The sequence below is a fragment of the Lutra lutra genome, chromosome 5 (genome assembly GCF_902655055.1).
Source record: "Lutra lutra chromosome 5, mLutLut1.2, whole genome shotgun sequence".
NCBI classification, from domain to species: domain Eukaryota; kingdom Metazoa; phylum Chordata; class Mammalia; order Carnivora; family Mustelidae; genus Lutra; species Lutra lutra.
The window spans coordinates 133,857,070-133,874,740 of record NC_062282.1 but is presented as its reverse complement, the minus strand read 5'-3'; the positions used below and the strand labels follow the sequence as shown (position 1 = coordinate 133,874,740).

Genomic DNA, 17,671 nt, shown 5'->3' with positions numbered 1-17,671 from the left:
GTGTGTTAGAACCTTGATGTGTTGGCTCCACTAATGACTAGTATATGTGACTCCAGTTATAGTAATACAATGCAAAAAAAGCCCTACTGTACATACATCAATAATAATAATAATAATAATTCCTTGTTGATAGCTTCAGGGTTTGGATTCTACTGAGAAACTGATCCTAAACAGATTTACCTTGCATATTTATCTGAAGTGGGCAATTAAAAAAATTTTAAAAACTTTAAGTAGTTCTCCATACCTAGTGTGTAGCCCAATGATGGACTTGAACTCATGACCCTGAGGTCAAGAATCAGGCACTTAACCAACTGAGCCACCCAGACAGTCCTTAATGAAGAATATTCTTTTTTTTGTTTTGTTTTGTTTTGTTTTTGTTTGTTTTTTAATTTTTTATTTTTTCAGCATAACAGTATTCATTATTTTTGCACCACACCCAGTGCTCCATGCAATCCGTGCCCTCTACAATACCCACCACCTGGTGGCCCCAACCTCCCACCCCCAACCCCTTCAAAATTCTCAGATCGTTTTTCAGAGTCCATAGTCTCTCATGGTTCACCTCCCCTTCCAATTTCCCTCAACTCCCTTCTCCTCTCCATCTCCCCTTGTCCTCCATGCTATTTGTTATGCTCCACAAATAAGTGAAACCATATGATAATTGACTCTCTCTGCTTGACTCATTTCACTCAGCATAATCTCTTCCTACCCTATGACCCTGCAATTGCACTGCTGGGTATTTACCCTAAAGATACAAACGTAGTGATCCGAAGGGGCACGTGCACCCGAATGTTTATAGCAGCAATGTCTACAATAGCCAAACTATGGAATGAAGAATATTCTTATGAAAAAACTAAAAATTTTGTTAAAGTTGATAACATTTTTAGATTCTTTATTTTGAGGTATCTTTGGAGAATGGGGTGTCATTTTAAACCTGTTTTCTTTGTTTATTTACCCCACTGAGGATTTAATTGTAACATCTCATTGGGAAACATTTTTGAGGACATTCATCTTCTCTTTTGAGAAACTTGAGATTATTTGGTTGTTGTTTCTTTTACTCTTAGTCAAAAGCAATCCTAACTAATAAAATACATTGGCGAGTCATACTATCTCCTACTCAAATAGTATTTGGATAATAAAATATTGTTGGTTAAGCACTGGCACTATTGCTTTCAAGATTGGTATTCCCAAGATAAGGCAGAAATAGAGAGGAAGCATGTAAAAACTTCTGCAGCGGTTTTGAGTTTTTCCACCCATCCAATCTGAGGGAGTCTCATCAACAGGGTATTGTGGAACTTGCGTGTTGAGCAGATGGTGCAAATACTTACCACTAGTACCAGCAGATGTGCAGGATCTTTGGAAAATAGCTTCAATGATTAGTTCAAACACTTAATCTCTAACTTCTTGAAATATCAAAAAATATGGCTGACTGTAGTCAATCCTATAAAATATATCACTAAATGGCTAAGAGCTCTAGGTCAGTATGCCTAACACATGCACACAAAGACCAGTTTGCTTTCCATTCAATTTCCCTTCAATTATTTTTCCTCCTAGGTTGCCTATATTTTTCCCTTTCTATTCATTTGGAATTAATTTTTTTTAAAGTAATTTATCTTACAGTATGTCTGACTCAAATTTGTATTTCTAATCTCTATTTCTGGAATATGTGATGTTTTATGAATGGTGGGCTTCTTTTTGTCTTCTTTTGAAAACTTTGTTTTAGTGTAATTAAACATCTTATCTTCATAATTGTGTATGACTCACAATAAATACTTGTCAAACATAATAGCAACCATAAGTGTGGAACATTTGTTACCATATTTATCAAATTAACCCTTTGAATATCCCTATTTCTTTATTATTGTTGTTTGGTGCTTATGTGTTCTTTATCTCCATCATTAATAATTGTTTATAATTGTTTTCCTGAGTTCCTTTTAAGGTAGGAACATCTGATGTGAACCCAATATGATGTTGTTCACTGTTAAAAATTAAACTCCTGGGGCGCCTGGGTGGCTCAGTGGGTTAAAGCCTCTGCCTTTGGCCCAGGTCATGATCCCAGGGTCCTGGGATCTAGCCCCACATCGGGCTCTCTGCAGCAGGGAGCCTGCTTTCTCCTCTCTCTCTGCCCGCCTCTCTTCCTACTTGTGATCTCTATCAAATAAATAATAAAAAAAAAACTTAAAAAAATAATTAAACTCCTGAATATATTAGTCCTGTTTGGGAAAAACTTATATTATATATTAAAATTAGGGTCACTCTAAGTGACATCCCTATATATATAACCCAGTATAGCTACTGACTTAAAAATACATTTACCTTATATTCAAATGGATGTAGATTATTAGAAGCAGAACTTGCTATAACCAATAGCAATAGATAATAATGTTTTGTGTTTATAATCCATTTTGTACTGGATATTTTCCCATTGGCCTTTCAGATCCATTGTCTGTCCTTTTCCACTCTGCCTTATACCTTCTCTGGCTTCTAGTTTGGCTTAGCTAATGGGAAGTGCAGGCAGGTAATTGGAGTGAAGGGCAGAAGGGTGAGATCAAAATTCCTGTCTCTAGTCTCCCTCTTAGCAGGCAACCTCAGATGGGCTGTATGTCTAGACCAAAGGCCAAAGTTTGTTTGTTTGGATTGTTTGTTTGTTTGTTTTTAAATCAAACACCACTTTCCTACAGCTATTCTTTCTGGCTCCTTCTTTCCCTCAGTTCCAAGAGTGGTGGTTTCACCCCTTTCTTCCAGACTCTTGAGAATGGCACCATCTCAGATATTATTTCATTGTATTTTTTTGTTTGTTTGAATAACTCTGCCCATCTCTTTGGAGTCCCTTTATTTAGTTACTCCATTTGAGTGTGTTTTCTGATTCCTGTTAGAACCTTAATTAATCAGTTTTAACAATTACCTAGCTTAAAAACTAAGTGCAAAAGACAACCCGAGAAAACGTAATCTAACTGGTAAAAAGACAGAAGACAAAAAAAATTTACAAGTAATTTTAGAAAGCAGGAAACATAGTAATCTAATAATGATCACAAGCCCCTACATAAAGCTTCTTATATACCAAGCTCTGTTCTAACCAATCTACATATATTGACCTATTTCTTACAGCAACTCTGTAGGGAGGTACTATTCCCATTATACAAGTGGGGAAACTGAGGCACAAGCAGTTAAGTAAATCAATTTGATTGTATCTTCTTAACTACTATGCCATATTGTTCTTCTAATGGTTTTGCTGATACAATAGCTAAAGTATAGTAAAGGCTATATTATATGAAAGGATAAGTTTTTAATAGTAACATAATAGAATGTGGGTTTTCAATTCAAAGTTGGGTTTGACTCCTGGGTCTGACATATTAAATTTAAATTCTTCCTTACTATAATTTCTTTCCTAAGTCTGATTTACCTTCTTGCCACCCTTTTCCCCACAAATCATGAATTTGTTTGTAATGTATTCTTTGGTACTAAAAGTGCATTTGTACTCTAACATAAAATTTAACATTTTTCTTTAGGTTTATGATCTGTGAGTATGTCTGTTAACAAGTCACCCATGATTAATAAATTAGGAGTGATATCTTCTTCTTATCATGAAAAATTCTTGAAGTCTAAAATTCAAAATTTAAGGAAAAGAAAGAAAAATAAACCAAAGTAAGTTTGAAAGAATTTTCATGTTAATAAACTTGCAGATAGATATGCATTATAGAATTTAGAAAGCACAGAATATTATGAACAATTTCTTTAAAATCATATATAGCTCTAAAATATGTATTTCAATGTATTTACTATTTTTAAATAAATAGATTCATAATTTTTAATGATCATATATTTCTGAAATTTTGAATTCTACACTTTCTGTTTAAAATAAACATTGTCCTATAATTATATATGTCTATTAAGCTGCCATAATAATCCATAATAATCTGTGAAATGCATAAGAGAAAGTATTTAATAACTACCGTCTTACAAAGCACTTTAGTTATTTCTGTGTCCTTTGCTATTTCAAATTAAGCCAAAATAGAATGTCATTCTGCATTTCAAATTATTTCTTGGGATAGAGTTTCTAAAATGAAGTTATCAGATCAAATCTTGTTGATAATTTAAAAATTGCGATTTTAAGAAATTTTTAAAAACTTAAAAATGAAGAGAATTATAGACTATGTAAGAAAACTTGCATAGTGACTTTTGGTTACATTTGTTTCAAATATTTTTCTTAACAAAAACTAGATCAACAGATAAAAGTGAAGCTCTTTGACCACCTGCCCTCCCAACTAAAATAATTGTGGTATATTATCATTTCACTTCATTTTTCTATGTAAATATGAATGAATATAAAATTGTATTTTTAATGTAAATATAAATATAATTATACCTAACTTATTTATCTGTGATTTGATTTTTTAAAAGTCAGTGTTATGTTTTTAATTCAATCCATGCCAGTAATTATGTTTTATTATTGATAATTATTTCTTTACTCATTTTAGTGGCTGTATAGTGTTACATATAATGCATACTTCTTATTTTATTTATTTTCCAGTTTTTTGCCAATGAATCAGTGCTATAGTAAAAATCATTATATATTTCTCTTTGTATATCTGGGTAAGTGCTGCTTTGGAGTGGGATTTTTTTTATTCCTCACTTTTTGAATTTTCCTTAATTCTCTTGCTGTCTAGAGTATCTCAATCAATTTACATTGTCTCCAACAGTATATGAAAGTATCACCTCCCGCATCTTTGCCATCGCCTGATATTGTCAGACTTCTTCTATTTGTCATTGTAATAGGCCACAAGTGGGACTTGCCTGATAACTTTTTAAAATCTCTGATAACTAATGAGACTCAGCATCTTTTAATATTTGTTACCATTAGAATTACTTTTATCTGTTTATTTCCCAATTTATTTTTTAGGTGTTTTTTTCTTACTGATATTTGATATTCTTAAATATTTGTTATGAATTCTTTCAGTCGTTGACTTGTCTTTTAACTTTGTTTTTGTGATGCCTTTCATCTACATGATGCCTTCATCTACAGAAGTCCTGGAAATTAATACAGTCATTATGATTTTAAGAGTAGTTATATACTTTACATTGCTGATTTTGTTCATTCACTCCATTAGCCCATTTCATTAACATACTGTGAACTATCCATTCATTCTTCTGTTTTTGGCCACTTCAATTATTTCCTGTTTTTGGTTATTATGAACAACGTTTCCATGAACAATCTTGTACAAGCATCCTAGCACATATCCTAAGGTACATAACTGGGAATGGAATTGTTGGATCATGGGATATATGCCATTTAGTGAACAGAACTTATTCTCAGTCTTTTATGATTAGTGATTTTTGTATTTTGGCTAAGAAATCTGTCTCCACCTCAATATCATGTAGATATTCTTATACATTATTTTCTAAAAACCTTACTGTTTTGCCTTTCATGTAATATGTGTAGAAACAATTCTTGTTAATGGTGTTACCTACAGGTCTAATTTTCCTTTTTTATTTAAATACCTAGTTGATTAACACCATGTTTTGAAAAGAACATCCTTTTCCAATATTTTGCTAGTACAACTATTGCATAAAGTATCCACATATAATGGGTGTTTTTAGCTTGTCTATTCTGTTTCATTGGCCCATTTGTCTCTATACTAGTGCCACGCTACCTTATTATCATCATTTTAATAATAACAGTAGTCAACATGACTGATTTTCCATATATGTTCTTCTTCATTAATATAATTTTTAGAGTCAGCTTGTCATTTTTTTTTAAACTTGTTGGATTTGGTTATTGGATTTTTCTGAATCTATAGACAAGTTTGAGGATAATGGCATCTTTATTATAATAAGGATTCCAATTTATGAACAAGATATAACTTCCATTTATTTAGTTACTTGTGAAATTTTCTCAGTGAAGTTTTAATGTTTCTTTCTTAGGGGGACTGTGCATCTTTTCAGATGTTAGGTTTTATTCCCCTGTATTTGGTATTTTGTATACAATTATATGTTTTACACATATATTTTTAAATAGATTTTTTTATGTTTCCAGAAGAGAGAAATACAATCGATTTTTATACATTGATTTTACATGCAATTATATTGCTAAATTCTCTTACCGATTCTAAGCATGCTTATCTCAATCTTTATTAAAAAAGAATAAACATTTCATGATTAAGTATAATTAGGGTCCTCAAACCTTATCTAGCAATTTAATTCTAATTTGTGGTTTTTAAATTTCCACTAGACTTCATTACTAATTTAAGTAGTTAATGTTCCTTTATATTTTATTTATTGTTAATCACTTTCCTTGCTTTGCCTTCCTTTTTTGCTTCTTAGGCCTTGTTTTTCTTTTGCCAGCCAGATATAAAACTTCTAAAATTTTAGAATTTTTTATTGAGAAAAATCTGATCTTGTTAGTCTGAATATACTTTTATTTTATTCTTATTCTTGAAGGAAATTTAAAACTGAATATAGAATTATCTTTGGTCTGTTATCACTTCTATTCCCTTTCTTTTCCCTCCTCAGCAGACTGATGTCATTCCACTCATAGTTTCCATTATTGCTGTTGAGACATTAGGTGAAATTTTGATGCTATTTCTTTAATATTAATTTGTGTCCTCCTACCTTGGGTGCTTTCAAAAATTTCTTATTGTCTTGCATTTTCTGCAGTTTTACAATGCTGTGTCAGAATGTAATTTTATTAAAAAATTATTTGCATGGATCTCTCAAACCTTTTAAATCTGAGGACTGTGTCATGATTCCTAAAAAGTTATCAGATATTGTTTCTTCAGAAATTACCTTGACAACTCATTTTCTCTCCTTCTGAGAATTTTTACTAAACGTGTATTAGATCATTTCATTGTATTTTTGACCTTCCCCTCTTTCGTCCCCATTTTCTTTTTTTGGTCTCCTTTTACTATACTTTGAATAGTTTATTCTGATATGTGACATTTTCCTTGTGACTACTTCTCGTTACCCAAGTTTTAAATCTGCCTGGAGTGTAAATCTGCATTAAGACTGATCTCAGCAACACACACAAATACATACACATGTTTTTCCATTCTCTTTACTTTTCTGCTGAGCACCATAGCAGCCTTCTCTACAGCTCCCTGGGTTTGGAAGAAGGGACTGGGATTAGTTCTGATTGCTTTTACCTTAGGCATTTAGTTAGGCAATGTGGAGGGAGTCCACGTTTCCTGCACCTTGAAAATCCTGGCTTTTGCTTACTGCATGGTCACTTAGAAAACATACTTGGTCTTGTCTCCATTGCCCCTTGTACCAAAGGAAACCAGATTCTGTTTCTGGCACCAGCTGTTTGAGATGAAGCAGAGACCTGTCTTGGATGAAGGAACATAACCTTTATTTTTCTTCTTAGGTGTCACATGAATTGTCATATGCCTCATATTGTATTTCCTTCACATATTCTTCCTTAAAACATGTGTTTTTGCAGGCCTAGTGTGGATTCCGTTAGAGACACAGTTAGGGCTCCCTGTAAATCCTTCAGATGAGGTACTAAAGTCTATTCCAGACCAAAGAGAAAATCACACAATCTTAAAATGGATTACTTGGTTCAGAGTATACTATTTTGTTACGATTTTCTTCTTAACTAAGTTTATTTTATTGTGTATAGTCTGTTGCTTTTTCTACTTCATCTCAGAGGTGCAGAAGACTGGAAGATTTTGAAGACTTACATCAAATACATACATTTATTTTAGCTGACTGGAAAGAATAAAAGGGAATGTAACTCTTACATTAGGAAGATTTAGTCAAGCTATTAGATTAATTTACCTCTTTCTCACAGAAGCTGCTATTTTTTTTTATATTTGGGAGGCTCTAGTCTTCAAAGTTTCTTAAAATGTTAATAAACCTGAAATTTTTCCTTTTATTAATGTTTTTGACCCTTTTATAGTTAGAAAATGTGCTTTGCAAATACATGCTCTAAATATTTTAAAATGCTCTATATGTACATATCTATATAATGTTACTGATTTTGATAAACATACATTTATAATACAATATAGCATTGTAGTATGGGCTATAAATGTATGTTGTCAGCAGCAAGAAGAAACTTTTCTAGACTTACATTTATATTCTGGTCATTTGTTTATTTTTATCTATAGTATGTTTTTCATTTATCTGAATTATTATAAGTCTTCAGTGAAATTCTAAATGGTTAAGACCTTGTAATCAGGTCTGCTAATTTTAGCCTGAGACATCTATATTATCACATTTGGGGATGGCTACAGATGATTTAGCCAAAAATATGGTGACTTAGAATCTGGATGGCTATAAAGAGCATGAACACATGCAATTAAATGTAGCTTCTTTTAGAATGTATTACCCCAGATGAGAGATCAGTAGCTACTGGTGAGAATATCTGTACAAAGTATGTAGAGTCTTACAAAATTATAGAAATCATAGTCTTCTTATAATGGGGCTTATACCACTGTCTTAGCCCAAGTCTCTAGAAGGCAGAATTTGAGAAGAGGATTAAAATTCTAATAATTTATTTGGGGTCAAATAAATGCAAAGTCAGTGCACTAAAGATTAAAAAAAAAAAGGAAAATGAGGCAGGAAACCTTGATGCATTACTACCTGGAGCACTAAATCACAATTTGGCAAAATGAAATGTAGCAGACAGGTCCATACTTGGTATGATGGGACTCGTTAAGGCATGGTTTCAGGAGGAAGCCACATCTCATAGTAGACCATGCAATGGAGAAATGAGAAGGGTTATTCATCTCATCTGTTGTTTTTTGTTTAGCATTTTCTTTGGTCAAGATTCATTACATAGGTGCTAACTCATCCATACTTCCAGTTTGTGTCATCCAGCACATGGCTACTCCAAATGTAGAAGAGGAGGGACAGCTCACTCTTTGGGCCATAAAGATCATGCAGGCAGGCATCAAGTGAATCTGAAACTGTACAGTATTCATGGCCAATACAGGCACTAATCATGAAGACCTTACAGCTTTGTATTTTGCAGAATGTTTTCAGATAACAGATTTTTATTATCCCTAAACTCAACTCAGTATTAGTAATTCACTAGTGAAATTGCTCTTTTTAAAAAAGATTTATTTATTTATTTGAGAGAAGGAGAGTGAGAGAGAACACAAGTGGAGGGAGGGGTAGAGGGAGAGTGAGAAAGAATCTGAAGCAAACTCTGCACTGAGCATGGAGCCCTACACAGGGCTTGATCTCATGACCATGAGATCATGACCTAGCTGAAACTGGTCACTTAGCCAACTGAGCCACCTGGGCACCCTGTGAAACCACTCTCGAAGATTTCCACAGACTTTCTAAACATTAACTCTAATGATCTCTTTGTCCTTAGTTTTGATATCCCTGCAGATGTGTATTTTTGGTCATGCTCTTTATCTTCATTCTGTTCTTTGGTATCTCAGTCTAGAATTGCTTGTTTGCATGGAACAGGCACATTTTACTTACCTTTACTAGCTGAAACATAGACATACATGTACACCTAACTGCAAGAAAGAATCTTTTCATAAGAAAAAGGAGAATAAACACTGATGTAGGCATCTATGAATCTCTGCCATAGACCACTCTTCAATGCCATTAATGTTTGTTCTCAACCCAGAATTTCCATCTTCATTTCCTATCTTGATTTTAAGGATTCTGTCTATCTTGATTTTAAGGATTCTGTCTATGCTGGGTTAAAATTCTTATTTTTTCTTATTTCTTTTCTTTGGTCCTATTTGTATTAGTTAGGATAAATTTGAAACAACTATAGAAAGAAACTTCTAATTTCAGTGGCTTATATCAGATAGAAATGTATTATCTGACATAAAAAGTCAATGGATCAAGGCTGACAGTACAGCTCTGCTTTTGGGGTCAGTGAGAAACTCAGGACCCTCATTATCTCATAGGGTGTTGTACTCATCTCCCTAATCAAAACTGATTCAGCACTGTGTCTTTGTTCCAGTTCACAGGAAGGAGAAAAAAGCATCATTCTAGAGAAAATGGTATGTCTTTAAGTTAGAGGTGACCTGAAATTTGCATATATTACATTTGCTTATATCCCACTGGCTTGGCCATGTGCCCATATCTAGCAGCCAGAAAGACTGGGAAATATAGAGTAGCTAGGTGATCATATGCCAAAGAAAAGGCAGAGAAAGAATTTTGAAAGGACAGTCGCTGTTCTGTCACATTCCAGTTCTTCACTGTTCAAGGTGTAGCTCAAGTGCCATTTCTGCAAAGAAGCTTTTTTTGAACCTTTAACCAAAAACAGTATTGCTTATAACTAACAGTCATTCAGCACTTGATATGTATCAGGAACTAGACTTTGTGTTCTGATTTGATACTTCCCAGAATTCTACAAGATTTTCTCCTCATTTCCACATATGCAAAATGATAGTTCACACAGATTAAGTGATTAAGCAAAGATTATATGTCTAGGAATCATTGGAATCATGATTTCTACTTCTAAATCCTACAGGATTTCTTTTTTTTTTTAAGTACATTTTTTTGTTGCATCTCATTTCCCTTCCAAATTGGGAACTTTCTGAGGTTGAATCTGATTTCTCCTCTCTCCCTCATTGTATATAGCAAAATATCTTGTGTGTAAGAGACTTCCCTTAAATATTTACTAAACAAATGAGTTGTCAGCTAAAAAAAAAAAAGTTCTGATGAATAGTTTAGGTAGGTTATTAAAATAAGGTATATTTTCTCTATATGTAAAATTAGAATGATGCTCTTTATTTACTATCTATTCCACAGGACTGCACTTATATACTAACAATACATTACATTTATTTTTGAAGAAAGTAGAATGTGTGAAGAAATTCGAATGTGGGAAGCCAAAGTATATTTTCTATTCAAATGCCTATATTTACTCTTTAAAGTGTCTTTTTTGCTTCTTAGGTGTTATTTGTATATCATTTTATGATAATTTGTGTAACGATCTCAATTTCTTTGTGATGGGCTAGACATGGTTCAAATAGCTATATTTATTTCCCACTAAATATTTACTGACATGAGCTATGGGACACCAATTAAGGGATTCAGTATCTATACAGAAAGCTGAAAGGCATTCACTTTCTATGTTTTCAAAGATTCCTTATCTTCTTGTAATTCCCATAGCACTTTGTACAAATGGGACAATTAAAGGTGTTTTGGACTCTTCATGAGCATCAAAGAAATGTCATCCCAGATGACTATAAGAAAGAGTTTTCAGCCAGCCTACACTGTATCTATCTAAGCAGATGTCTCCATGGGCAAGAGTGAGATAGAGAACATGAAATCAAGGATGAAATTACTAATTTCAAAATGCCCAGGTCTAGCAAAGCTTGTGCATGCTAACACCTCAACTATTCCTCTGTTTTACTACAAGCTCCATGAGGGCAGGGTTTTTTTATTTCATTCTTGTATCCCCACTTTAAAGTCTAATAGGAGACGGTCAATATCTCTGCTTATTCTGTGATCGTTAAGGCACCATTACTTTTACATACATCTGTCTCCTCAATAGGACTGTGAATTATGCAGGGGCAAAATCTGATTTTTATTCATGTATTTTTTCCCTGTATCCCACAAAACAACTAACTCAGTAAATTCTGAATATAGTAAGTTGTTACAAAAATGTGTTTTATTCTTTGGACCGCTTGTTCTGATAGCATGACTCTAACAGTTATTTGACCACACAAATAAACAACTCATTGATTCTACTACTTATTTACTATTCCTCTAATATCACTTTTTTTTTAAAGATTTTATTTATTTATTTGACAGACAGAGATCACAAGTAGGCAGAGAGGCAGGCAGAGAGAGAGGAAGGGAAGCAGGCTCCCCACTGAGAGAGAGCCCGATGCGGGGCTTGATCCCAGGACCCTGAGATCATGACCTGAGCCGAAGGCAGCGGCTTAACCCACTGAGCCACCCAGGCACCCCTCTGATATCACTTTTGATCCCATGCCCATCTTAAATCCTGTGGTATATCATTATAATCACTCTACTCATTCTCTTACATATACTGTCAACTTATTTTTCCTACTTCTCTTTGAAATATTTGTTTACTCTCTCTGTACTTTCCCCAGGGGTTCCTTTCTATTTGCAAGGCTTTAAATACCACATGTGTCTTTAATGACTCAATAATGACTCCAAAATTGATGTATCTAGACTGAACTTTTCTCCCTGAAATTCAAACTCATATATCTGTCTATTCTTTGTCTCTACTAGGATGGCTATTGTCATCTCAAATGTAATATATCCAATACTGAACTTATTCTCTACCCTCACCCCAAATCTGCTTCTCCACCAATCTTCCCCTTCTCAGAAAACTGCAGTTCCATCCTTCCAGTTATTCAGTTCAATCATGACTCTTTTCTTTCTTTCTTTTTTTTTTCTCTCATGCTTAATTTCTAATTCTTTTGGCAGTCTTAATTGGAGCTAATGTCAAAACATACCCATTATCCAATCTCTTCTTTTTACTGACATTGCTATCTTCTTGATCTAAGCCACTATTGCATCTCACCTAAGTATACATGTGCCTCCTTCCATGCTACCTCCCACCTTTCCACACTCCAAATCTCAATAGACATTGGAATGAGCCTATTAAAACCTAAGCTAAATCATGCCACTCCTCTTATCAAAACCCTGCAATAACTTCTCATCTCATCCAGAGTTAATCTGATACTTGTCACCTCTCTGACCTTGCCACATACATCTCTCCTCCTTTGCTCATTTAACTGCTGCCACAGTTGCATTTCACTTGCATGAAGGGAATAAAAATTTAGCTTAAATTGAACCAACACTGTTATATGAGAGGAGATAAATCAGTCTTCAACATAATTGGAGCTGTGCTGGGTTTTACCTGTGAAGAAGGCATATACCAGCAAGACTTCTGGCAACCATTTCAGAAACTTTTCTTTTAGAAGCTACAAAATTCTTTTACATCATGAGAATTGTTTCTTAATCCAAGAGTATGATTAGATAAATCTAGGAGTCCTGTACACACACACACACACACACACACACACACACACACATATATATATATATATATATATATATATATATATATATATTTATCTTACTGATTTCTCTGTATGTGTATGAAACATTTTTATTAAGGTAAGGTACTTTTTCAAAAGAAAATAGTTATGCTTAGCCCCTAGAAATTGACTAATTAAAATTTGGGAACTATTAGCTATAACTATTGATTTGTTTTTTGGTTTAGTCCATCATTTTCAATCACAAAAGAATTCATCTTGAGATTCAATCAAGCAAGAAATCCAAAAGAAAAAGAAGAGTTGTTGGACCTAGCTAGAAAAACCATTCTCAGATGTAAGGTAATAGTACACTATTTGATTATTTAATATATGGACTTTCTGTTCTAGTTGGTGGGTGGTTACATGTTCTAAAATATCAAAAGTAAAAATAAGAAATAACTTTTTAAAGTCATTAAGTATCATTAAAGATATTAATGCAAAATAAAATTAAAGCTGATAACCAGATAATTCAATGTCAACGGGCTTTTTAGGTGAAGATTCTCCACAAATTATTGAAGAATATAGCTAGCTGTTGATACTAGTCCAGGAGCTCACCACAAAATATGAAAGGCTGGCAAATAAATTTTTGATTATGATAATTCCACTCTTTCCTTAAAAAAAAAAAAAATGTTGACTGAGATATGTGTCCCAAAGAAGAAAGGAAGCTTCCCTAAACCTTCACAATACATACCTGATATACTCTGTTCTCTCTCTATAACTATTCACCGAACTTATAGAAAATACATTCTTTAACAGTATGCATTAGCTTCCAAATTTTCAAACACGTATCAAAACAGAACATGAAGTGAAATAAATCCTTGTTTTGCTCTTCTTACATTAGATCCAGTTTGTGTTAGGCAGAGAAGTAATATACATATTACCAAATATACATATACCATATACATATATATTTTGGTATATATATATATGTACATATGGTATATATCTACCATATTACCAATATACATAATATAAAAAATTAATGAAATAAAAGTCACACAGAACTGGAGCATATATTAAGCCATCTTTTTTGTTGTGGTAGTGGTGATTTCCCAGCATTCCACTTCACTGTTGCTCACATACATTACAGTTTTGGAAAAAATTTGATTAGAAAAAGAATATTCTTCTGGCAAGTATGCATACTGAGAGGTGCTAGCAGATACAGTCATCAATGAGCTTCTGTCCAATTGTCCAACTGCTCCCTGGGGAAGCCCCAGGAGTGGGCCCATTAAGGGAAGAGTAGCAATCTTGGTATCTGTCTCAGGTTCATTAATTTCAGTCCATTCACAGGGAAGTAGCCAGAGTTTTCCAGCAAATTGGCATGAAGCTAATTTCTGTTGAATCACATTCAATATACTTTTCCTTCTAGAATCAGAGATGCATTTTCTGGGTTGGATAATGAGGTAGAAGTAATCCCTTGAGAGTAAAGAATGAGAATTATTTTTAGCAAATAACTAATGATATAACTCAGAATATTAACAAACATCCTTTACATTTTAGCACCAATACAATTTACATAAAATATCAAAAAATAAAATTGATATAAACAAAAATACAAAGTTTTCTATAAACTAGCTATAGAGCATAGCCTCATAGAGTGACTTTCAGAATATAACTAAGGAATAATCAAAATAAGTAAACTAGTAAATAAATTTGTAAGAAGCTATACATTTGGTTTGCCTTTTCATGCTTACTCGTAACAGAGAAAATTGGGTCTCAAAACCTTAGGCTCTGGGAAGCATGTGCATCTTCCTACTGCATGGATGGAAGTAATATATCTAGCTCAGTGCAAAGGAGAAATCCAAGATGGTATGTACTCTTACTAAGCTCTTCTTAGTTACCCTGAATGTTTTCTAGATTAGCAGAAAAGGCACAACTTGTGACCTTTAATATTTAGAAATTGTGCAAGAGCCAAGGAAAATTCGCCTTTCTATATTGAAATATCTGGTAATGTTTCACTATGAAAGCTCCTTTTGTAATTTTGGATTTATGAATTTGACTGCTCAACTTTTTAATTACAAAATTGTTTTAAAAACTTTTGTTCAGCACAGTCTTCATTGCTTTTTTTCTAAAATTAGTAACTAATTAAAAAGTAATATAAAATGTCATTGAAGTGATTTTCAATTACAATAGGCACTATACTTTAGAGAAACTTGTTTTGGCATTTTATGATTCTTACTCATAAAACGTTAGCCAAATGGTCCTTTGTTTTTTCACTTATTTTAAACAGCCATTTTACTCATTACGTTTTCATTTATCACTTCTCATTTATATGTCTCCTTCCAAACCATCCTCCAACCAATCTAAAAAAGAAATTAAAAAACATTGTTTTTCAAGAGGTAAAATTCCTTTATCATTATCCTGAATTTTATGTGTATGCCTTTTAAAATGAGCTTTAGAATGTTAACCATATGAAGTCAGAGAGTAGTTCTCCATGTAAACTGAGTTTTGTAGGGCTAACTGGGAGGTTTCAAGCAACAGGAAGAGTGAGAACAATTCTGTATTTAACTTGTCTTTATGGCATTCTGATCACAGTGCTATCCACAGCCTGACCTCTATTAAATGTTTAAACAATATTGAAGTAAACACCCCTCATTTATCAACAACCAGTAGCTACTTGTTTTTCTTTGCCCATTAAACCTTTTTGTTCAGGTGTCCTGCAGTCACATGATTCAGAAGAGGGCAGGCCCTTGCAGCCTGGGTGTAGTGTGGGTGGTGGGGTAGAGGGCTGGGCAGTGAGTCTTGGGTGATCTAAACTAATCATGGATATTCCTATTTGCTTGCCAGTGATTAGATTAGGAGTGGTCACAGGAGCTGGTCCTAACCAGAAATATAAAAGCAGGTCTATTTCAAGTACTTTTTGTTGAATTGCTTTTGAAAAAGACCGGGAAGAAAGCACCTCTTCCCTCCCTATGCCTTTTGATGTGTCTCTAAATGGCTTGGTAAGAGAAAGATGCCTGGAGCTTGTGTGGTCATCCCTGTTACCATGTACATCAGAAGAACTAGAAAATGAAAGAAAAATGCTTACAGAGGGCAGGTATATGAGCCAGCCCTACAGTCTTTCCATCTGTGATCTTGTGAAATAATAAACATACTTATTTTGAAGACATTTCTTTGCATTTCCTGTTACACACAGCCAAAAGCTTTTTCATTCTTCAAGATACTGAACTCCAAATAAAAACCCTAAATATGATTTCTTAGTAATGGCTCCACAACTGAAAAACTTCTACATCTGTGTCTTGCAAATCTCTTGTCCGCTCCTCATTCTATAGTTCACTCTCCATGCAGCAGTGATCATACTAAAGCTTAAATCTTTTCTAGTGCCTTCTGATTATGCTTTAAAGAAGCCCTGACTACAAGGCTCTGTATGATCTTATTCCTGGCTGCCTTCCCTTCTTATTCATTACGATTCATTATGCTCCAGCCATACTGATCTCTTTTCTATTCCTTGGATGTGTTAGGGCTTTTCCTTCCTCAGGTCCCTGCATTTGCTCTTCTTTTCAGATATTTACATGACAGCCCTTAAGAAGCCCTCCTTTGTAGTTTTCTCTAGGGCCTTAGCTCTGTGTTCTTTCTCATTCATCTCCGAGGGGTCCTATTTCCTCTGCCTTGATTTTCTAGGTTTTCCACTCTTCTCTTTATAGGACTTATCTTTAGCACTATCTTTTTTTTTTTTTTTAAACTGATGGGGGAGGCTTAGTCTTTTTATTTTTCATTTTTTTTTAAAGGAAAGTTATTAGGATGTATTTTGTGAGGCAGATTTACAACACTACAATACAGGTCATGATTAAGAAGGAAAGAAAGGAAAAAAACACAAAACCAATAACCACATTAAAAAAAAAAAGATCATAGTCTTAGGAGTTAATTTAACTTAGAGGAACTTTTCAATTACCTCCTGTTAGCTGTACCAGTAGTGATAATATGTCTGATTCAAATTCAATTACTTTTCCAAAATCTCTTGGTTCATACAAATTCTCATATTTGCAGGTTCATTTGCTGTCATTTCTTTCTTCTTTTTTTTTTTAAATTTCTTTTCAGTGTAACAGTATTCATTGTTTTTGCACCACACCCAGTGCTCCACGCAATACGTGCCCTCCATAATACCCACCACCCGGCTCCCCCAACCTCCCACCCCCCGCCCCTTCAAAACCCTCAGGTTATTTTTCAGAGTCCATAGTCTCTCATGGTTCACCTCCCCTTCCAATTTCCCTCAACTCCCTTCTCCTCTCCATCTCCCTATGTCCTCCATGTTAATTGTTATGCTCCACAAATAAGTGAAACCATATAATTGACTCTCTCTGCTTGACTTATTTCACTCAGCATAATCTCTTCCAGTCCCGTCCATGTTGCTACAAAAGTTGGGTATTCATCCTTTCTGATGGAGGCATAATACTCCATAGAGTATATGGACCACATCTTCCTTATCCATTCGTCCGTTGAAGGGCATCTTGGTTCTTTCCACAGTTTGGCGACCATGGCCATTGCTGCTATAAACATTGGGGTAGAGATGGCCCTTCTTTTCCCTACACCTGTATCTTTGGGGTAAATACCCAGTAGTGCAATTGCAGGGTCATAGGGAAGCTCTGTTTTTTCTTGAGGAATCTCCACACTGTTTTCCAAAGTGGCTGCACCAACTTTCATTCCCACCAACAGTGTAAAAGGGTTCCCCTTTCTCCACATCCTCT

The 17,671-nt window shown here is 34.1% G+C and overlaps 1 protein-coding gene across 3 annotated transcripts in view; it reads left to right on the top strand.

Annotated features, from left to right (window-relative positions):
• TMEM232 (transmembrane protein 232) overlaps positions 1–17,671 on the top strand; it is a 280,919-nt gene that overhangs the window by 10,531 nt on the left and 252,717 nt on the right. For 2 of the 3 annotated variants that reach the window (XM_047730557.1, XM_047730556.1), the window contains 3 exons: positions 3,507–3,642; positions 13,175–13,286; positions 14,690–14,795. In XM_047730557.1, the coding sequence (XP_047586513.1) occupies positions 3,524–3,642; positions 13,175–13,286; positions 14,690–14,795 (337 nt within the window). In that variant the 5' untranslated portion in view covers positions 3,507–3,523. Of the gene's footprint in view, positions 1–3,506; positions 3,643–13,174; positions 13,287–14,689; positions 14,796–17,671 lie in introns of those variants that run through there. The other variant, XM_047730558.1, reaches the window with a different exon arrangement.